The 23192-nt window shown below is 43.3% G+C and overlaps 1 protein-coding gene across 1 annotated transcript in view; it reads left to right on the top strand.

Annotated features, from left to right (window-relative positions):
- The first annotated feature begins 11648 nt into the window (after positions 1-11648).
- stt3b (STT3 oligosaccharyltransferase complex catalytic subunit B) overlaps positions 11649-23192 on the top strand; it is a 65704-nt gene continuing 54160 nt past the window's right edge. The window contains exon 1 of the mRNA XM_034599169.1: positions 11649-12237. Coding sequence (XP_034455060.1) covers positions 11978-12237 — 260 coding nt within the window. The 5' untranslated portion in view covers positions 11649-11977. The remainder of the gene's footprint in view (positions 12238-23192) is intronic.

Genomic DNA, 23192 nt, shown 5'->3' with positions numbered 1-23192 from the left:
CCAGAGTGTCCATTCACTGTTTTCATTGCTTTTTAAAATATGTCTCTTTTGATTACTCTGAACTGCTTCACAGCCCAAAACACACAACAAAGCACATAACCTTCTCTATTATTCACTATATCCTGCAAATGTTGCAAATCCTCATTCTGCTTTAGCCATTCAGTTCCCTCTGGCTCTCACAGATCGCCACATAGAAGATTTAGCATTTTTCTACAGCGTGCACGTTAAATTGACGGGATATCATCAAATGAAATAAAACATTAATGAAGTACTACGTCTTAAGAGCTAATATTTAGGATTTAAAGGGATCAATTGACCGAAATAGGATAAAATATGTATGTTTATATGTTTTCATTAGTGTATAATCACCTGTGTTTTTGTCTCACCCCTTTATATCCTCATCATTTATGTGTCTCCTCCAGTGTCGGCCATGTTGTAACGCCATCTTTCTACAGCAGCTCAGAAGGGACAAACCAGACATTCTCCTACAAGAGTGGAGACGAGGGCTATTCAGCAACTTGCAACTCCACCACTAGATGTCACTAAATCCTACAGACAACCTTTAATGTGACAAATTGGATACCCAAACATTGTACGTACTGAAAATACTTAGAATATTTATACTTTCAGCTTGAGAACATCTAATTCTATTTGTCAGGTTGACAACTTCAGGTTAATGTGACACGACACTGTACTGATCCATCAGCGGCTGTCAGGCTTGGAACAGGGAGTCCATGTTCCAGTCCCCGAACACTGTGAAACCAACTTTAATCATATCAGCGTGTGTCATGCTTGCATACTTTATGCACAACACATATACGTGCGCACACTTTCTTCTTAAAGATATTTAATGTTTCATCTATCGTGCAAGATACTGTGCGAATGGTATGTAACAAAAAAAGAAGGGCATAAAATAGTAGAGCTGAATGAATGAGTGAATGTGTCTTATAATGTGTCATAAAGTCCATTTACCACCGTGTTAAGAATGGAGTGTATCTTCAGTATATGCTGCCGACAGTCTATTCATCTGTCTGTCTGTCTGTCTGTCTGTCTGTGTGTCTGATTGTTTGTGTCTGATTGTCTGTGTCTTGCAGGCTTTTATTCATGACTCTCTGAATCTCTAGTGCAGTGCTGTTAAAACAACTCCTCCATGCAAGAAACGGCTGCTCAGCCTCAACCATAAATCTGTTCTCACAGCATGAGAATCCCCAGGAAGAGAATCCGGTGGTATGTATGTGTAAGTGGTCGTGTCAGCATGTGTGTGTGTGTGCGTGTGATTTAACTGTTCTGCACCTAACACTCATTTTTACTACGTCAAATTAGTCAAATTCTAAACACATAAACCTGCTGCAGTCGTGAAGCAGCAGCGAAGATATAGAAACGGTTAAAGAGATGCACTTGGGAACAATAGGAAAGTGATTAATCAGCTCCACGGTGCTGAGTTGTCATCGAGGAGATTTCCGTTTGCCCTTCCTACGCTTTACATGCTCTATTTACATAAACTATGCCCCAGGCACTGTTAGTGTGGGTTGCTCTGCAGATGAATCGGGCATCGCCGTGGGAGATACAATACTGGTGATAAATGATTTATAGTTTTACAATACAAAAGGATTATTGCAGTCGTGTCAAAAAAAAAAAAAAGATTCACAATCAAATAACGTGAGGGCAATCTTGTCTAAAGGGAAAGTGAATTCCGCTGAATGTTTCCTGAAGCACTTTATTTTGTTTTATTGACACAACCTTTGTTGGTGTCAGTGGAGAAACTACAGTATATCTTCATTTCAACAGCAAATTCAAATCAGCTTTTACCATGTTATTGCAGCAGCCACAGAATATTGATGCCACAGGAAAATCAATTACACATGAATCATGTAACATACAGGCAACCATAATTCTGTTGTGTTTAATCCTGTTATTCTATTTCATACAGCTGTACCATAAATTAATGCCCTCAATTTTAAATTTAGGACTAGTGATTAATAAATAGAAAAGATTAATTGTATGTGAAGTTATTTTGTTTAATTAAGGGAACATGGGAGCTTTTGGACATTTATTTATTAATTCCCAGGAAACACATATTGCCCTGGATGTGCCCAGCGCCCTGCATTTTATATTTTGACCAGTAGAGGGCACACTGGTTATACTGATAATACAAACAAAGCCACCATTTGTACCTTTTGCAGCCAAGTAGGTTTCACTGCTAAAGGTGCAATTTGCACCGAGATTACATTTATTGTCTGAGGCTGAAAGAGATGGAAGCGGTGCAGCGTGAGAACAAAGACGCTCAGCTCGAGATGTGACAGGTTTTTTCCTTTGCCAAGACTCGGTGGCACCGACCAATCACCAAAACACTGGGGTCATTTTCTACCCTGGTGGAACCTGATTGCATTTAAACAGCTGCTGTTGGCAAGCATAACTTAGCAGAATTTCCCTCCATCTGATTCTCCCTCCCTCCCTCCTCGTGTTGCTTCTCTCTCTTCATTCTTCTCGCAGCACTTTCCGTCCGTTACCTGTCACCGTGCATCAGAAGGCATCAGCTCACAGCCACGTGTGTTCAGGCCTCCATTAGAACTGGTTGAATCCCGTCATCAGCTCCTCAATCCTGCTACTTTCTAACCCACTCCATCCTTCTGAGTGGGCAAATGCTCAGATGCCACCCCCCAGGAGGTCTCGGTAATCCAGGAGGAGATACTCCCCATGCCAAAGTCACTCATCATTCCCGCACGCCGGTTGCCATGGCGACGCTTCGTACATCAATCAAAGGTGCCGAGCGCTGCGTTGGTTGGTGAGGGCTATAAACAATATTTTAAGCTCCAGTAAGGAGATGACAAGGATGACGAATTACTGCTCGCTGCGATATCACCTCCTTTCCCAGCTCTGCGGGTCCAGTAAACGTCAGAGGCCATTCACCCCCCCCCCCCCCCCCCCCCCCCCCCCCCCCACCGGCCCTGGTGTTTATAGATCTTTGCTTTTTTTCCTCATTCCAAATACCCATTTGATTTAGACGTTCACTTGACGTATCACAAAGCAGCTCGGTTGCTGGCAGCAGCAGCAGCAGCAGGAGTCACGCGTTTTGTAGAAAGAGTCACAATCGCGTGCAGCAGTTGTCCAGAGGATGATGGGCCTGTTAGGACGCGAGCAGCAGGCAGTCAGGGCCCAGGGATGGACAGATGAGACCGCTGGTGTATTAGGAGCCATTACCCCCGCTGTCCTCGCAGACGTTTCTGTCTCACGGCACCAAACTTGATAGTTCCGACATTACTTTAATTTGCTTACGCCCGAGTGAACTGTTGTGTCTCGGCTAGAAAGCAGCTCGGTAGAAAAGAGAGACCAGCCCATCACACACAGCTGTGTCAGACATGGAAGCAGGCTATGTTAGATCTGACAGCGTTTGTCTTGGAGGACACATCCAGATTCTTGTTTGCTCACATTTAACAAGACCAGTGCTCGACACTTATATCGCAATTTCCCCTTAAACAAAAGCTGGGATGATTTGATCATTGGAGCCGACAAGGACAATGCCAGTCCGCTTAATTTCCTGCATCAATCATCCTCTAGTTGCGTGTGGGGTGTGATGATGATTTGGGACTAATTCTGCTCGGTATATCCTTTAATCCGTGCTCCATATTAATTTGTCTATTTAGCAATAATTTACTGATTGCTGTCCTGTTCCAGTTAATGTTCCATAAAAGACTGCAGCGGCCCTGCTGTGACGATAATAATCTGAAGCCATATCCACTGCATCACAGTTAAAACCTGTCGGCACTTTGCAGTCGACTCATTATTAAATTACGTGTTTGAATGTTTTCCTCAAAGAAGGGACAATAAATAAATAAGACATACCCGTGACTTTCTTGTTGATGTCAGAGTGGAAACTTCAATCTGCAGCTGGATTATTAAACTTCCTGAAGGACGGGCCCCAGGTGAATCAGCAGCCTCCTCGATGATCCTCGACATGGGCATTCCACAGGGTTGTGTTCTCAGCCCACTCCTGTTCCCTCATCACAAACAACGATGACACAGTCAACAAAGGGAAGATGAGGACATAAAGCTCTCTCTCAGCATCAAAGAAAGCACACAGATGATCGCGGGACAACGGAAGACAACAGCGGGGTGGACATCTGCCCACACACAGTGATGAGGAGTCAGTGTCAACATCACCAAGGCCCTCTATTGGTCACTATACCCTTACTCCATGCTGGAGAAAGCTCAGCAAGTTTGGTTACATCTTGCTGAGCATGTGCTGTATAGGAGTCGCTCTTCTTAAAGCTGCAAATCACCACAAAGACAGGTGGAGGCAGCGCAGCACGTCACTGGCACCAGACTCCAGGTCGTGAAGGACAACTTTCGTATAGCTTTACCTGTGAAAGTCACACAGCATCATCAAGGACTAAAGCCACCCAGCATGCAGGCTGTTCTCCTTGTTACTGTCTGGCAGACGATGCAGGAAAAACTGGCTGTTGAACCACCGGGCAGGTCATCATGCCTTTTAAACTCATATCTAAATATTCCACATAACAAATTTGCTTATGCCTGCTTGTCTGCACTGTCAACGTTCACTGCACTACTTACATAAAAAGATGCAACCAAGCAACAACGACTACTGCTACATGTATTGAACCAGGACTGCTACATTCCCCATGTGCAATATTATTTTTATACATATATCCTGATTTACATGCTTTTAGATCTCATTACATCTTATTCTATATTTTAGATTTTATAAAGGTAGTGCTCTGATGCTGACCTGTTTTCTCATCCAACACATTTGATCTGTGTTAACCTCCATATGATGAATAAAGCTGAACTGAGCAGTGTCCACCTGCTTCTAGTCTTTATGCTTAAGTTAAACTAACCATGTTCTGGTTCTGATTCCTTATTGAAAAGACAATAAGAGGTGTCTCCAGGTCTGCTTTGACATGCATTTTTTTGTGTTGATTGCCTCGACACACCCTCATTGTCTTGTTTGTGTGTTCAATAATGTATTTTTAAATGCATTGGATCATGGTGATGAGCGATGTAATGTCCATCAGTAAAGAGCCTGCAGACAGCTGGCTCTCTCTCCCTCCTCCTCCCTGTTTCTGTCCTTTCCTCACCTTCTCTGCTCATCCTTCAGCCCCCCCCCTCCTCTCCACCGCATCCCATCTCTCGCTTATTCATTGGAGAGGCCAGCTAAGTTTAACTTTATTTGGGAGGCGTGAATTGTGTTCTGTCAGATGAACGATCGAGGGCAACCAGGAGGAGAATCGATTGGACACAGGCTAAGCACAGAGATGCACAGTCCTGACCGAGAGGCCACTTTGGTATTGAACGGCCTCCTCAGATTGCTGCTTGCTCAGAAAATACACCGGAGTAGGCCTTTAATTTCATGCATTTACACATTGGTCTATACAAAAGGGCCTCACAACAAAGGAAGTAAAAGCAGCAATGTGGTGATCATATAAGAGGAAACGTTAGCAGCATCCGTAAAATCCTTCCTTACAGGTTAGATCATGAAACGAGAAATGCACTTGCAGAGCTCATACCTCCACCAAGGCTGATTGGCCACGTTGTCACCGTATTGAGTTCAGATACAAATACTATGAAATATTCTGCAAACCACTCCCATTAAACACAGGCAGAATGTCCAGTCTGTGATATAGTTAACCCTGAGGGAACATTTGTAACCGGACACTAACTGAATAAAGATCAACGCCCAAATAAAAGTTATTATATTATCATCCGAATCCGCACATAATTTCCCCAGTTCACAGATATTAGCAATGTCTACATGTCTGATTTTTTACATAAAGATCTTTGAATTTTTTCTGGAGAAATTACAACAACAACAAAAAACTGCTATTTGACATGTTAGAGAAAGCGAAAACAACTCGTGGATCAACCCTTAAATCGATTCATGCATTGATCTCTGTATGAAATTTGAGGGAATTGCACAGACATGCTTTGTGAGCTTTGTGTCACATGATGTATAAAATCATTTTGCTGCCATTGGGGTTTCAGGGCTGTGATTAAAGCCACGTCACATAAATCTGTTGTCTTCCCAACAGAAACAGGCCGACCACTCAGGGAAGTAAAGGAAGGGTCATTTGTCAAGCTGAGGCAGCTGGGAAATAGCGAGGCACGCTTCAATTTTCAACACGTGAGCCATATTTTCCGTGCCCCCCCCTGGTGATCATGTCAGACCGAGTTCAACTGTTTTCTACACATCGTATTTCTCACATGAGAATGGCAAGCCCCCCCCTGTTCGCTCGCTCTATCAATCCAAACTTTCTTATAAAGTTTTCATGCGGCATGCCAATAGGATTTGAAGAATTACCTCCGGCACTTGAAGCCGTGTCGACGGGTCAGAATCAATGTTGATGAATGTGGTGAACTGTGAAAGTTTACAGTGCGTCTTTATATGCTGATACATTTTTAAGGTTGTTCTCGGGAAAAAAAAGAGGATAAACTAAAGGTTGTGCTTCTTTATTTGTGTGTAAAACAAGGATGCAGGAGAGGATCGCCAGCATCGCGGCTGCAACCACATCGTGGATCGTAGATCGCGGTGGCAGCTGAAAGTTTAGATATACAAAATGTCTACTCTTATACACAACTATTACTGGTAATACCAAATAAAATGTGATTCATTAATTGCTAGAAGAGATTTTTCTTTAATTGCATTCCCCCGGTGAAATTACTGTGATTAAAAGCCTGATTGAAAATTTAAAAAGCGATAGATTCGGCAACTGTGCTTTTATTCAAAAATGGGATTTCTGCTTAAATACAGAAGTACGGGTCCGACTTTCATCAAAAACAGATTTGCTTTTTATTCAAGCTGTCAAAATGAAGCGCTTTCATTGACACCATTATTGCATTGATTGCTTTGTCGTGGTAGACGAAAGCGATTTGTAATGAAAGGGGAAAGATATCGTCAATGAATGGGACGGATTGTAAAATGAATTGCCCTTAATAAAGTTTCCTGAATCTGAATCAATCATAGCGGTTATTGTGTCGCTAGCTCGCATTATTTTAGGGAGAAATAACTTTTCATACGCTTTGGAAAATGACAGATGAATGCGAGAGCGTCCTGAGGCAGAGGCAGCCTCCTTGTGAATTGAGCAAAAGCCCTGTGATCTCCAGGATGATAGATCACCCCGCATTGTTACAAAATACCGCAGCTTATCGCACTATTTCATATTTTATCACAACAGGTAATTTTCTGTAAAGCAGGAGTCTGGGCTTGACTGCTCCATGGTGCTAATTAAAAGCCAAGCAATGTAGTGATATAGATAATCGCCGAGGATCAAGATTAACAGGCCCATCGTATAAAATGAACCTCCGAGCCGATCCCACGCCAGCACACCTTCCATCAAAGTCAAGATGGAGATGTTGTTTGCTTGTAGAATATCATCTAAATGCATAGTGCTCAGTGTAATGGTGTGTCACTGATGAGGCCGCACAGGTAACCCCCGAGACCGGAGGCCTCCACGTCGTCAAATGCAATCTAACTCAGGTAATTTAATTGTATATTTACGTTATTAGTTTCATCCTTTGACTTATCGTTAAGACTTGCACTCTGGATGTCTTTAAACTGTTGTCATAGAAACCTCTTCCACGCTTTTCACAATAAAATAATGACTTCTTTTCAACGAGATGAGAAACTTGACCCTGAGCCAATTATCATGATGCTGAACCGTTAAAAACCGGCTGTCTAAGTCTCTGCTGGCTTCAGGTAAATAAAAGGTTGATAACACTTGGACTCCCATCATCCTGTTAGCCTGGGTCACACAGCCAGACTCTGTGGAGTCTTTAAAGCTCGCTTCTCTCACAACGAGCAAAACCTGTTCTCTTCTCATTCTTTTTATAGAATATATATGTAAAGTGTTACAGTTGTAGTCCTGTGTTCTCGCTTTCGTTTTCTCCAGGTTCCTCCCTCCACCATTTCCATGCACAGTGGATAAAAACTGGATCCACCGCCTGGATCCACATTCCTGATTTACCTCACCCTTTTTGACCTGGAGCAGCGTTTCAGTGGTGCCAGTGGGCCTGTTGCAGCCAAAGGAGCTGTATGTGAGCACATAGTCCTGCAGCCAGTACGTGATTATGACTCCTGATAGAGAGGAATGTGGCATTTATTTCTTTTTTCTGGCCTGACCTGATCTAATCCATTTGCTATGTTTCAGTTTTAGATCAATCTTACTCACTTTCAGTTTTTTTCATTTCACGGGTTCAAAGTTCACCGAAGTTGAACTCCACATGAAGCCATATTACGTTTTTGCTTTGCAGCAGGAAGCGTAAATAAATTCTTGAATTATCCACATATCAGTTTTCCTCATCTCTCTTTTTCTTTCCCGGTTTTGAATTGCATCATTTTGTTGCTCCCCTCACCCCCTAAATTTTCCGGGGCATAACATATAGATGTATGAATTTCCCGTCTGTTGTGCTTTGCAGGGAGATGATGCATAATGCAATAGGTGAAGAGCAATGCCAAGTAAATCAATGTCTCAATTTTCCTTTTCTGCGTGTAGTTAGAAAGACAGAGGGCTGATGAATCAAAGACTCTACATAGGTGTGTAAATGTATTTGACACCGTGTGTTGTCCCAGAGATGGATTGGCAATCAATCCACTGTGCTTTTCTTCCTTCCTCCCTTTGCATTCTGGGGAAAGAAGCCAAGCCTGCATACCACTGACTGTCAATAGGAATGAGTGGGTATGGATGATATGTAGGCCTATAATTCTCATTTGTGAAAAATCCCAATTTCGATTGGGATGCGGAAGTGTGCTGCAACGATGTCAAGACTCCGAGAACACGATGTGCCGGCTCCCCAGACATCCCTCGCACTGCAGGATGTCTCTGCCATAAAAAAACTTTAAAAAAAATACACAACATCAGTTGCCTTCCTACTGTGCACCTCACATGCCATCTGTATTGGATTGGATGTTTCCTTTAAAAGTATGCAGCAACTTTGCTCTCATCGGAGACAGCATATTCATGGAGGATTCTCTGCTTTGTCCCATATGCTTACATAACACCGTGTACAATTGATTGAGAGATTTGAGATTATTACCCATCGTGTGGCAAATTGCCGAATCCAGTCCATTCTGCATCGAGATGATGCCGCGGCTGTTTTTAGCTCCGAGGCTTTCGCAGGCTGCACCATATTTCAGATATCAATTGAAGCAAAAAGTGCAAAAAAAAGGGCGTAATGATAATCATTTTCCTGACCAATTATGACACCTATCTCTCGCTTTCTGCCTCTATTATGCATGCATTCAAAGCAGAGGGCCGATGACAGAGAGAAAGGTGCAAAGAGTTCCTCATGTCAGGCATCCTAAGCTATTGTTTGCACGACTGGCCTTTGGCAAGTAAAGAAGTGGAGACGCCCAAGAATGCCAAGCATAAACTAAGTCTTTAATGTTCTCTGGAGGAGGAAAAAAAAAAGTCAAAAAGAAAGACAAAGCAAATACAAACATTCAAGTCTGCCCCTAGAGACGGAGGAAAAGCAAAGCTGCCCTGCCTGGCAACTGCACTCATTGTGGCTGGCTTTCATCTGTGCTTGGCCTTTTGACAATAGATGCAATTGAAGTAATCTTACAGTCTGCATTTCTATTTGTCTCAAAGGTCATCCATTTAAAATGTGGAGGTTCGGGGGAAAAGGTGAAGCGGTGGCGTGTTCATCATAGCGTCAGCAGGCCTTGATGAATGATGAAGGAGCTGGGTGCACACTTCAGTTTGTGTACTTGTGCGTGCATAAAGATGTATCCCTCAGTATGCACGGGCTCATGCGGGCGCGTTCTGTGAGGGTGTGCACAAATTCTTTTTCGGCAATGAGCTTTCAACACATTCCTGCGATGCTGCCTGTCGAGGCTTTGGTCTCTGATCTTCTCATGAACCCAAAAGTCTTATCCACTTCTGCCACTCCATCTTCTCTCCATGACGACCCCCATCAATTTTCATAATCATCCTTTTACTCTTCTTTATTATCTGCCGTCCATCTCCCCGTCTCTCAAATGCTGTATCCTCGTCTCCCTCTTATCTTCCTCCTCGTCTCCGCAGAAGATCCACAGCTGGGCTATAAGCTTGCTCAAACTTCTGTCCAATTCTCCTACATGAATATATCACTTACATTTTTTCCTCTAAATCATGATCGTATGGGTAGCAGGGAAGCTGTGAAAACTGTTGAAGCAAAATGAGGAAGTGAAAGTTTCCTCATAGTGGATATAATCAACAACTGGCTTTATAATGCAAACAGAAAGATGTACACTCTGTTAAACATAAGCAGTTTTTGCATCTGTTTAAACATGTTGAATAAATAACACAAAGCAGTAGGAGTTGAAATCAAACTGTAAATTCCTTATTAGAATTCATAAGTAATGTCTTGGAGGTCAGTGATTGAACTATATTGCTGTGTGTGCAGAGACAGGCTCCTCTGATTGTGCAAAGCTCCAGGGGTTACCTCAGAGCAGCTGGTACAATTTACATAAAGCAGCATGATGTGCAACAAATGCGAGCGGAGACAGTTACTTCAGGATACATTTGTTTCCCTATATGATGCAGTACAGAAGAGAAATGCTGGACTATTTTTCTTCCTCCTTAGGGACTGAATCATATCTCGGATAAATCAATAACGCTCCCTGCCACTGTCTCGACGTTATATGAAAAAGTGCAAGAGCAAAATGAATGCATGCAATCAATCAAAAACAAGAAAAACTTTGAAGATTCTTTATAAATGTAGGAAAAAGAGAAAGGCGTCTTATTCTGACACTGGCTTTCAAGGTTTTGGAAAGGAGAGGGGGTGAGTTGTGAAAAGTACATCCCAAGTTTAAGCGGATGATGAATGCTGTGCTCTTGTTTTCGCTGGGGGACATAATAATGATGAAACACATCAATCTTTATTACCACTCCAGCACCCAGTCCAGAACAACCAAGGGCACCAAAACAGAAAATATTGCACTCCCAGATAGCATCTCTACTGTGGCCGAGAGAGCTCAATGCGCATGCAAATAGAAAATAAATTCAACAACACATGCACTGCAAGAAGTCACAACACATGCAAATACAGAAAGGCAATGCAAATTGTTGCATCACCACTGACAAGTAGCAGACTTCAGTAACTTCACAAAGTATTGACCTACAGCCAGGTTTATGACTTATTCCATTGTCGTTTTTCGCAATTTGCAACGTGTTTCTGTATTTGCGTGCATTGTGACTTTTTGACATCAAATTGATTAAGATGTTTTCTGAGTTTGCACGTGTTTTTTCTCCCATTTGCATGCGTTTTTTCTATATTTGCAGTGTGTTGAGCTCACTCGGCCTCCGTACATCTACCTTCACAGAGCCTCCTGTGGCCTCTAGCTTCAAAGGGGGAAACCACCTCCTTCTTTGAATCTTTGAACATGACCCTGTCTTTGTTATTCTCTTTGAAAATATCTGAAATTCAACTCAACACAGACAACTTTAAGTTGAGTAATAACTGCTGAGCATGACTCTCCTTCACACACAACAGGGGGAGGTTAGTTATCTCAATCAGGAACAGCCACAAATACTTGGTCTGTTTCGATTGGCGGGCTTATCCGTCTTTCGAGAGGGTGCGTGATTCCGATTGGCTTGGACACGCAAAGCCCCGCCTTCTCGTACCTGTCGGCGCGCGAGTGGTCGAGAGCGCTCCCTGACGCGTCGCCCAACCCCAGAAGTCCCGCCCCCTTTCCGCCGGTTCAGTCGTGAAGCAGATTGACTGTTGCGGGCTCGATGTGGCGCATGAGCGTGCGTGACGGGACGTAACGGCGATCTATCGGTGGAACGACACTGAATTCAAACCCCGCACACTCGGTTGCGTATGACCAGCGGGCCTCGGTAGGTCGGATACCGGAGGAGAGCGGGATCGACGTCGGGGGAGTTTTACGGCAGCACGGACCGGGAGCGTGGCAGCAGCAGCAGCAGGGACGCTCGAGCCTGAAAGGAGAAAAAAAAAAAAAAAACCGTCACCGCGCGCAGAAATGGCGGAGCACCACGCAGCCAGCGACGGGAAACACAAAGCGTCCGCCAACGCCGGGGGCTCGCTGCACGGGAACAGCCGAGCCGTGGCCGCGGGTGGAGCACCGGGCAAGGGAGGCCTGTCCGTTGGACTGGCACAGCCGGCAGGGTGGCAGTCCCTGCTCTCGTTCAGCATCCTCTTCCTGGCCTGCCTGGCGGGATTCAGCTCCAGACTTTTCGCCGTGATCCGGTTCGAGAGCATCATCCACGAGTTTGACCCATGGTAAGCTAGCTAACGTCCGCCAGGCCCCGGGTGGCTTTCCCCCCTCGGTCTCCGCCGCTCGTAGAGGAGGCAGAGCTCCGAGTGGCCCCCGGGCGGTGTCAGGTTTCTTTCTTTCTTTCTTTTTTAAAAATTTAAATTAAAAGATCATTCATATGAAATCCACTGTTTTTTATTTGAATCTGTAGAAGTCGGCACCACAATGGAAGCTGGTTTTTTGAGCACATACGTGTTCCCGGCGGTCGCATGTTAGCTCCTCATGCGGAACAGTTTCTCCACAATGAACAACGGCCGGCTCTCATCGGGACGATCCGCGTGAACATGGGGGGGGGGTCCGCCGGCCTGACGTGTGTCTCCGCGCCGGGGTGGACCCTGACATTTTAAACCACGCCGCTAGCTCGTGCGCTTTTGCTTTAGCCTCCATTCAAGTTTTATACAATAAAGACATGTGATGCACTTTCATCCGCAGACACAACTTTTCTTTTTAGGTTTGCTGGGGGAAAAAACGTGCGTGAACAAGCAGGTGGAGCGAGTTTTAAAATCGTCGGAAAGTGAATTCAATGCGGTTGATTGAGTGTTTTTAATGCGTTGATTATTTAATTTTTTTAAAAATCCATATGCATTAATGTGTTTCTGAGATAAATGCACATTGGGAGAAGCAGGTTTTTTTGCACCAAACGCCGCCGGTGCTCCTCCCACCAGCAGGCTGTTTGTAACCCGGAAGCCAACTGATCCGGTCTGGTGTGCCTGTCATCACAATGCAGGATTATTCCGCTTTGTAACAGTGTCACATGGGCCCACGTGTGTGTGTGTGTGTGTGTGTGTGTGTGTGTGTGTCTTGGTGAAATGAAGGCACTGTCACTCCCCTCGCAGATCCCATGCACATGTAAACTCCCGTGGCGTGCAACCACACAGCATGGCTGAGGCATTCCTTTATTAATCTTCAAGGGCAGGTGCTCCGTCTTGCCCAGGGTGACATTCCCCTTTTTGCAATTATGTTGATAACTTGATTGCATTTTATAGCCAGGGGCCAAGGCGCGGGGTTAGGAGAGGTTTACCGCGTCCGCATGGTTCAGGTGAACTCGATCCCGCTCCGAGGCTGACATTCGCATCAGGGATCTAACCTGAGCACCGATAATGAGCACTTCCATGTGTCACACGCTTGTTAGGAATTGTGCTCTTTCTTTACAGCCCAGCTATATCCGATTTATAATCCGCGGTGGCCACACACTTGGTACATGCACCGTGTTACCTATGGTATTTTGTCACGCTTCACAGTCCCATTAGGAGATATGTTGCCGCGGTGTAAGGCTATAAAGTGGGCATCAGTTTCCACAGTTACAGAGCAAGAACTGCAGAGCTCTTTGGCAATGTGTCCAGAAATGAAAGCAAAGGCATTCTTTGATATATATAAAAAAAGAAAAAAAAAGCCCTCACAGCGTTGAGTGGTCTGCATCTGTTGTTCTCCCAACATTTTTCTCTTGGACCCTGAAAACAAAGCCATGCTTGAATGGAGCCTTCTGTTGCAGGCTTAAATGTGCAACATGGTGAAATTCAGTCACCAAGTGCTTCTTTTTTTTAATGAGAAAAAACCCATCTTGCAACAATCACCCCCTCCCTATAGCCATCCTTTGACCCTGCGTGTAATCCTGATCAGCTCGCTGAGAGCCGCTGGCCTACATTATTTTGCAATAGTTAACACTCTCGGGCGTTCTTCGGTGTGTATGTCAGCACCAGTGCGAGATTAACACATAAACCTGACCCCGGAGAGTGGTGTTTTTTGCCCCCGAATACTAAATGGGCCATTATTCAAATATGTTTCCTGTGTTTTGATATATTCTGTTGACTCCAAGAAATGAGCCTTTATCTCTCGAAAAACGTGTTTTTCTATGATTACGCTGCACAGTGTATTATTGCTTCCTCATATTTTCGACTGTGAGGAACAAAAATGCGTATTCTACAACTGCAGGCACATGATTGGAAGTTGCCGTCACTCCCAGACACGCATGATTAGTGCCGTTGTCGTCTGAATGCTTGGATGCTGTTAGTGATTTTCCTCTGCGCAGAGCTCCAAATTATCTACAGTTAACCATTACATTAAACAAGCAGGCAATTTCAAGAGATTTGATTTACAAGCACCAAAATAACAAGCTTATTCTGCAATATGCAAACACCACGAGCCGTACTGATTGTGCAGGCGAGTCCCTGATATGATGTGTCTGTTATCTAGCCACGCTCATTTTGGTTTCCTGATATTTAATTGTTTAAAAACCAGGCAGGCTTTAGTTGTTTCTTTTTCTCTATTTCATTCATCGAAAGTAATGAAATTCAAAAATTGTGTCCTGTGCATTTTACTTTCTTAAACCAACTCCATATTAATGCTCAGTCTTCTGCAGGCAAAGAGTCAGTGGCTGCTTGCTAGACTTTGCCTTGTGGAGGTTTAACTTCCCAAGTGTGCAGGTACAAATATACACCCCCCCCCTTTTTTTGAAGTAATTGTATTAAGCTACTGCTGCCCCTCAGAAGAGTGATATTTGTTCCTGCTCCCTATGTTGGCTTTTATACAAATTCTTTGTCCGGTTTATTGAGTTAGCGGCAGGAAAATTGAATTAGACTGGAAGCTGTATGGTGAAGGTTCCATGGAAGCAGTTGAGTTTTTTCCACCTTGGCTATGTCGGGGAACCATTCAGTCCATTCTGACAGTAGAAAAAGGGGAGAAGAAGCATCTCTGGCAGGCAAATAATGAGCTGGATACTCTGGTATAGCAGGACAGACATGTACATTCACACTCACTATACTTTCCCCTCAGCCTGTCAGCATCACAACTGCTGCTTCTTGCATGACCGGAGCTGTGCTCGAGGTCTAGATGGATGCTTCCTATGTGTCATATAGGACGTTAGCTTTTAGTAGCCAAGTCCATTAAAACTGACATGCAGGGTTCTTCATAACTCTGACACTTAGATGCAGCAGCTAAGAGTTCATTCACGGCACTTTAGCTGAATGGGGGGGAAAAGCTATGCAGACAGGTTTTGACCACATTTTGCTCTCATGTATGGACGGGCTAGCTTCTCAGTCCTCTGCCTGACCGAGGAGGGCTCTTATCTTCTGATGTTACACACGCACACACAACACATCCCTCTCGAGCTCTTCCTTGTTCTATGTGCAAACACACACATAATCATTGTTTCTGCTCATAAAGACCAACAATGTGTGTGCAGAGCAGAGGAGGTGGGAGCAGAGCTAATCAATGCACTGCACAGTCGTCGGCATTGATCTACATTGTGATTTTTCATTTACTACTGACGATATAGAAAGAATAATTTGGTTATATTCAAAATTTAATTAAATTATAATCCTGTTCTAAATGAATTTTGTTTTATGATAATTTAATAAAGTGCATGCATCAAGGTGCACGGAAATCTTAACCAGTAAATGTCTAATTTATGTCGAGTTCTTTTAAACTGCCCTATTAACCACCGCCCCCAGAACCCAGACAGCACCCGAGAGTTGAGTTGATAATCGATAAGTACATTTTTCAGACAATCCTCATTTATTTTGTGGGAATACCAAAAAGTTTCAGGTCACAATTAATTGGAACATTTTTTTCGTGTTTGCTGTTCCATGTTAGAGCTGTATGGGTTCATCTTACCATCAGTGGAAAGTGCCTCACCTAAAACTATCGTCTTTCTTTCTGTTCCTCAGCTCATCCTGCCCGTGTTCTCTCTCTCACCTGCCTCTCAATGGGTTTATAGCAAAATTTGGATGCACGGGTTTGAACATTTTTCAGGCAACACACAAACTAAAAAAATCAAGTGATATTTAACACCTAAAATGTGTCAACAGTTCCACAGAATTTCTCCACTATCTCAAACAACCGTTTGATAACAGCACACACAGGATGCAGTAGTGTTTCTGACTTCATTGATAACATCGTTTTTTGCTGCAAAAAACTTGTTCAGTGCTGTGAAAATGAAATTGCCCCACAAGTGATGTTACCAGCTCAGCTTTTTTTCGTAAGGCCAGCAGCATTAGTGCGGTTTGCAGCTTTTTTGTGTGTTCACTCTCTCGCTCGCACGCACGCAATCAAACATCCTGTTTTTGCTCTCCTGTCTTTTTCACACACTAAAAACATGACATCTAGCTGAAAGTAGATTAGGCCATCCCAGTAGCAGCTGCTGGCACAGCAACACTGTAGCCAGAGCAGTAGTGTGGGGAAAATGGAGAATAAGTCGTGATTGATCTTCCCACCAGACACTTGGCTGGTGCTGTGATCCCAGCTTAAACCCCCTGACTGACTGTCCAACAGCTTATGAAATATTCAGTGTGGATACAGTGTCCAGTTACCTGCAGCACGAAACATTTTGGTGTGCTCCCTTCGTTGGTCATTACAATAGGCAGGTTTCCTAGACCCACATTTAATAGATTGGAGTAACCACGGCAACTTATTTTCCATTTCACAGCATACTTCAGTGCCAAAGCCAATGACTGTTTTGGCTCATGCTCTGTTGTCTCCACTAAAGCCTCACAGTTCAGGCCCTCGTGCACTAGAGTCGTATCACAACATGTAGCGCACACAAGAAAACCAAACACATCCCCATTTTTATCCCCTCCCTTGCAGAACTGTTTTATTTTCTGGTTTCTCCCCAGTCAGAAGGCTTGATGTCAAGCCCCTGATGATTAAGTGCTATTTCCCAGACCGGGCCTCCCAGCGGACTAGTGTCAGGCATAGCAGGGGAGTCTGTGAATCCGAGGTGTGCTGCATGTGTGAGAGACGGATCTGTTCCGGAGCACCTGGGGCATGTGTGGATGAGCTGCTTCTGACGGGAAGAAGCATCCGGCATGACAAAGCCACTGGCTATCACAATGAAAGGCACACAAACACATTAATACCAGATTTGGTTGGCTGGTGTTTGTTCTACAGAAGCCTGGGTTTACAGTGAGTTATAATAATTGTGCTAATTATTCAAAACATCTGCAAGAGAATTTTTTATCTCCCATAACTATTAATGCCAGCAAGAATGAATTTCTTCCTTTCTTCATACCCTCGATTCTGAGGTTATCCTCTTTGTTGTGCAAACATTTGTGTATTCAGGTTTTTGCAGGCTTTTCTAGGATGCTGTCCAGGACAGTAACAAAAGGCAACCTGCCGTATAAAGAACAGCACTGGTCAATTCAATCTAAGCTGAATTGAGGTGGGAAATGGCCTGGTTTTTAGGTCCCACTTTGCCTGTCAGCCAGTTTGGTGGAGGCCATTGGAAAAAACTACCACCTAACAAGGGTTCTTTTCAGCAGCTTTGAGGCCACACGAGTCACAGATGCCTCGATGGCGACACCTTAATGGTAGCCCAATTTGTTAGCATGATGAATTACCTCTGCTGCACATTCTCAGCGATATTAGTGTGCAGACTAGCACAATATAAGCATCACAGGATGTTTGGAGCCAGTTAAGTGTTTAAACTTAACATTTAATTACGTGGGGTGGGAGAGGCTTAGCATAGCTCGCTGTTTGCATTAGATTCAGCACAATGCTGCCATGGCTATTATTCATTGCAAATTACATTTTGTCTGTCCTCTGCCCTACCTTTCTTAACGACAGTCCTGTAGCTGGTGTTGGCAGTCATTCACTAATGAGCTTTTAAGAGCAATGTCCTCTGACAGCTACGACCTGTGTATTACAACTATTCTCTCTTTATTGAAGTCTAAGGAGTGTGATCTTATGCTCTTACAAATTTCAGATGTGAAGCAATGTCTGCGTGTCCTCACTCCCCTGCTAACCTGTGCTCACTTTACATGTTAAAGATAAAAAGCAACACATCAGAAATTACAGCTAACGCCGTTATGTTAACTTCATTGTTGCAGAAGAAGCGACGCCCCATTTATCCAGGAACATAAATATTAATTCAGCAGGTTGTTATAAAGATCAGTTCTACGTGTGAGTGATTAGAAAAGAGCTAAGGACCGGCGCTGGGTTTGGCCAGCCGGTCCCCGCTGCTAAAGAAATCCTTAGGGAAACACTGATGTTTTCCCCCCTGTCTTTGTCAGTAGGATCACGCAAAAACTATTCGAACAGATTTCCATGAAACTTTATGGAAGGGTGGGCGAAAGAACCTATTAAAATTTGACCCCCAAAAATGTAATGCTTGCATTTGACAAACACTGAGCAGAGCATTGATGTCGAAATGTGAGCCCACATGACATGGCACAGTTGTCTTTGATAATGTTATTTCAGAGGTGGTTATTTTGAGGAAGACAAGTCTTGCTCTGATGAAGGGATTATCTAAGTACTTTTATCGTGCTACAGTTGTTACAAGGTTCAATTTAATAATGCTTACCATATCATTAGATATTTGCACCAAAGGCAGTATTTACCTCTGCCAAGGAGGTTATGCTTTCATTACCATTTGTCTGTCTGTCAAAAGGATTACTCAAAAACTACAGAAATGATTCTATGACATTTTGTGGAGGGGTGGGGCACGACCCATGGATGAACCTGGATAAAGGGGCAGATCCAGGAATACCTTTTTGCTTTTTTTTTTACTTGGCAGGATAGGGCGTTCTCAAAAAGGCCTTATTTTGATCTGTTTTTCTTGTTTTGTGAATACCCTAATAGGTCTTGATATAACAGTCTAAGTAGTGTTTTCCTTCACTGTATCCACAACTGGAACTGATGTTGTGGGTGTGGAACCATGAACAAACCTGGATAACAAAACAAAATGTATCCTCCGCTTTCTCATCTTCAGAAAATGCTACAGGAACAACTGGACTAACTTCATGCACACAGACTGGCACATCAGTATGTGTCAGGCAGCGTGGGGATGTGTGGCTGATGCAGCTTTTGTCTCGCAGTTTGTTCTGTGTTGTCATGGGTACTTTGATGTGATTGTTGTTCCATGACCACCCAGCCTGCAGAACCCATCCTCCCAGGGAAAAGCAGAAGGAGCGGTGTTTGCGTTTAACAAATGCGAGGCTGTAATTGACTTCGCTCCTTTCAAGCTTGTTGGTTTTTCTATAGCGGTGCTTATGTACATCAGTAGTACAACTGGTCAGCAGGCGGTCCCCATGCTTTGAATTTATTTAGTTACACCACCAAGCAGAACCAACATCAAAATGAACACGTTGAACAAGTAATATTAACCATAGTTTACAGGGTGTGCTCTTTTTCAAATTGGGCTGCAAAGTGGGGGGTTGTATTCCTTCTAGATGAGACCAAACAACATAAGACCAACAGGTGTAGATGATGCATGTGCTGAGACAAACCTAAAGTAGGGCTTATCCTGAGGGTAAACAAGATGTAGTTGAATAAGAAAATAGCTATCTGCTTGTTATGACACTCATGTGACTTTGTCTGTGGTTACTGTAGATTACTGTTGATTTTACAGTTCTCAGAATATTGGCTCGCTTTATCCCCCTTCAGCTCTCCTCCACGTTAGCTTTGAAGTATTCATTGATGCCCTCTGGATGGAAGGCAGAGGTTGGTGGGGTGGAAGTGGGGCAGAAGGAACAGAGATCATATCATACATCCCTGTCCTCTTACTGACAGGAGTCAGCATGCAACTCTGTGGGCGAGCGCACCTGTATACAGAGAGGAGAAGAAAGGAGGAGTGAGAGAAACTGTGGTAGGAGGCGTGAAGGAAGAGAAGAAATGAATGCCTGCCAGACATCCAATCTGAGGGAGGTTTTGGTGGTGGAGCCAAAGAGGATTTAATTGTTCAGAAAACTGCTTCATCAGTTTGTGTGTGCGCATGTACATGCTTGATGTTTTTGTTTTAATGCAGAGAGGATAGGTTTTTTTTAATTTATTATTATTGTTATTTTGTCAGCCTCTGCCTCAGGTTAAATTGAATGTCTTCTGTAGTTGATAGATTACTTACAGCAGAGCCAATTTAATAAGATCAGCTGCTTAAAGCATCTCTAAAGCATTACTGAATACTTCAAATAGCTCAATGCAGCTTACTCTTGAGTAATTTTTTCTCCTTCCAACTTAATCCCTCCAATGTTTTGCGGAAAGTCCCTAGAAATTCCCTGTTTAGCATCAGCAGCAAACCAAGGTAGATGGCTAAGAGCGGGCTTAATCAAATAAATCCCAAATGTAGTGGTTATTATGAAGGTTGGGTATTTGTAGCAACCCCGTGGTGTTTGTGCTCTCTATTCAGTGAGCCGTTAATGTGTTGTATTAAGTCTTCACTGCAAGTTTTACATTGAGAATTGTCTGCTTATTTCTGTGTGTTGTGCCCATTGGCTGGATCTCTGCTTGGATGATTGGCTAGCTGTCAGTTTTGAAGTCTTTCAAATGCCTTTTGTGCTGTTGTCATTTAGATTATTCCGTCTTTTTTTGGAGGTATTTTATTCCCCCTCCAATTTTCAAGGTAAGATTTCTGTAAGCCTATTGCATATGTTCATATCGTATGCATTTGAATCTGTTATTTAGTTTTCAGATTCTCTTATAGAGTTGTTGCAGTCAGCACAATCCGTTTCGCTCTTATTTCTATGCAGATAAACTAAATCCATTACTAAAGCTAATCTCAGAGCTGATTACTGTATTTCCTAGACAGGTTTATGTGTCTGCTGCCTCTTCTTCCACCACTCTGTTTTAAATGTCACAGTAAATCCCTTACCCTGCCATCGTTGGTTAGAATATCTACACTTTGGTGGAGCTGTCATCTTTTTGGGATTCTGATTGTATGTTAGACCCTGTGATTAAAGGAGTTGGTTGGGTCTTTGGTTGTAGTTCACCAAGGCACCGACCTCACAACTTAAACTGGGACCCACATGGTGGCTTCCCACAGCTCAGAAGAAATTAGGATGTATCCAATGGAGAAGAAGGTTTACTAATGAAATCATGTAACGAATGCTCAGTTTTTCTATAAGAAAGTGAATCTATGTTGAGGACAGGAACTAATTAATATTTTCACAACAGATTAATCTGCTTCAATCTGCTCTGTTCATTTTAACAATTATTGTTTGACTTATGAAATTATAGAAAATAGTGGATAAACTAACATCACAAGTTAGTTAAGTCTAAAGTCTTTTTTATTATTATTATTATTATTATTATTATTATAGCTGAGACTGACTCGTGATTGGTTGAGTGCATGGATCAGTGGCACAGGTCAAAGTGCAAGATGGTTGCACCTTTTATCCAGGATATTATGGCCTCATTTTTTACTACAGGAGGAATTGGAGATGTTTCATGCATCCTTATGAGGTCTATTCTTTGACCATTTCCTTTAAATATAAGAAATCAATACTGATTCTATCCTTGATTAGTTGAGTGGGTTTGGTTTTGTTTTTAAAACAATGTGTCCAGATTATCACATCTTTCCATTTTGGCAAAACCTACTCATGTTTTCCAAATTCAGATGTGTCCATTGTTCAAATGTTTATTGTCTTGATGGTCATTCTCGTCAACCCATTGAGAGGGGGATTACTTAATTGTCGCAGCCTGGCCACTGGCAAGCCCACCTGGTGTGACATTACGAAGCATTATGGTCTGAGGCTACAGCTTTGTATCAGGTCGCCAGAATGGATGACAGCCAGGAAAGGACACCACTGCCCAGGGTTGCTTTCTGTTGTTGCAGGGCACAGCTGAATGGAGGAGTTGTTGAGGGGCGGACTCAATGTCATTGACCTGCAGAGCCAGAGAGCTACTGCAGATCTCCAGCTCTACCCCCCACCTTTTTAGACTTGTGCATGTGTGTGTATATATATATGTGTGTGTGTGTGTAATGTAGTAATTTTTTTAATATAATTGTAATAAAAATAAGCCTTGATAGAGTTCAGTTCTCCTGGTTTTCCGCGTAAGTCAAACTGGTGGTGCATGCGTACATCTCTACGGTGGCTGGGGGATTTGCGCATGCGTACTTCTGGAACGGTGGGGGCTCTGAAGGGGATGTTTCTCGGCGGAGTGGGCGGAAGAAGAGTCTGGGCAGAGGATGGGAAATGACAGCTGGACGAATGGAGTGGTGTCAAGCGGGACAAAATGACAGCTGGAATAGGTTGTCAGTGTGTGAGTGGCAGAGAAAGACGAACTTGTCAGGAGGCTGTCATATCATTGTGGTTATCGAGCAGAGCAGCTGGCAGGTCGGCTGGGCGAGCCGCACCAGCTATAAAGCAAGGTAGAGCTCGGTCCACGGCAAACACTGAAGTGGGCCTGATGTAAGGCCACGTCAGAGATTTGTAGATCATATTACATGCAGGTTGCAAATATCTGGTCCTACTGTTGCTCTTGCACATTTCTTTTCACAAAATTGTATTCGCTTAGTTGTTAGGCTATTTTTTACTGACCTCTAAAACCAATGATGGCTCTGGATCTCTATGTGGCAAAGGTGACATTTCTGCTCAAAAGGGGTGGAGGGAAACTTAGATTAAAAGTAGTCATCTGAAACCAATTAATCAAGAAAGTTAAATGTCCCTAAAAATCCATTATAGACATTAAATATCCCATGTGAGAGGTTTTGAACCCCTGCAAGGATAGAGCCATAGGCCTATATTTGTTCAAACTGTTGGCTTAGGACAATGTCAGTCAGGTGTGTTTTAGTCATATTTTGATATTGATAAAACTTTTCACTATCATCTCCATGCCAGTCAGAGTGACAGAAGGTATACTATATTGTAAGAGCTTTCTGAGAACATGTTCCTTCATGGAAACAGTGGGCATTGTTGGCATGCATCTAACCTGCTGCTATAAAAAGTCAAAGGAGTGCTTTGAGAATAGCATGAGTCATTGTGGCTCCAGGCAACCCGCAGCAGGCATCAGTGCAATTGCCGGCCATTAGATAAACAGTTTGTTGTTCGGCTTAAGACGTTTCCAATTTTAAAATGCAACCCTTTCAAATTCAAGTGAAAGATATAGGCTTATCACTGAATGCTTTTTAACCTTGTTGGACTGATGAATAAAGTAACATTGTATAGTTTATAGAGGCCAAAACGATTTGTAATTCCCTCTGTCTTTCACCATG

The sequence above is a fragment of the Hippoglossus hippoglossus genome, chromosome 11, assembly GCF_009819705.1.
Source record: "Hippoglossus hippoglossus isolate fHipHip1 chromosome 11, fHipHip1.pri, whole genome shotgun sequence".
NCBI lineage: Eukaryota > Metazoa > Chordata > Actinopteri > Pleuronectiformes > Pleuronectidae > Hippoglossus > Hippoglossus hippoglossus.
The sequence above is the reverse complement of the archived record's forward strand: the minus strand, read 5'-3'. Positions and strand labels throughout refer to the sequence as shown.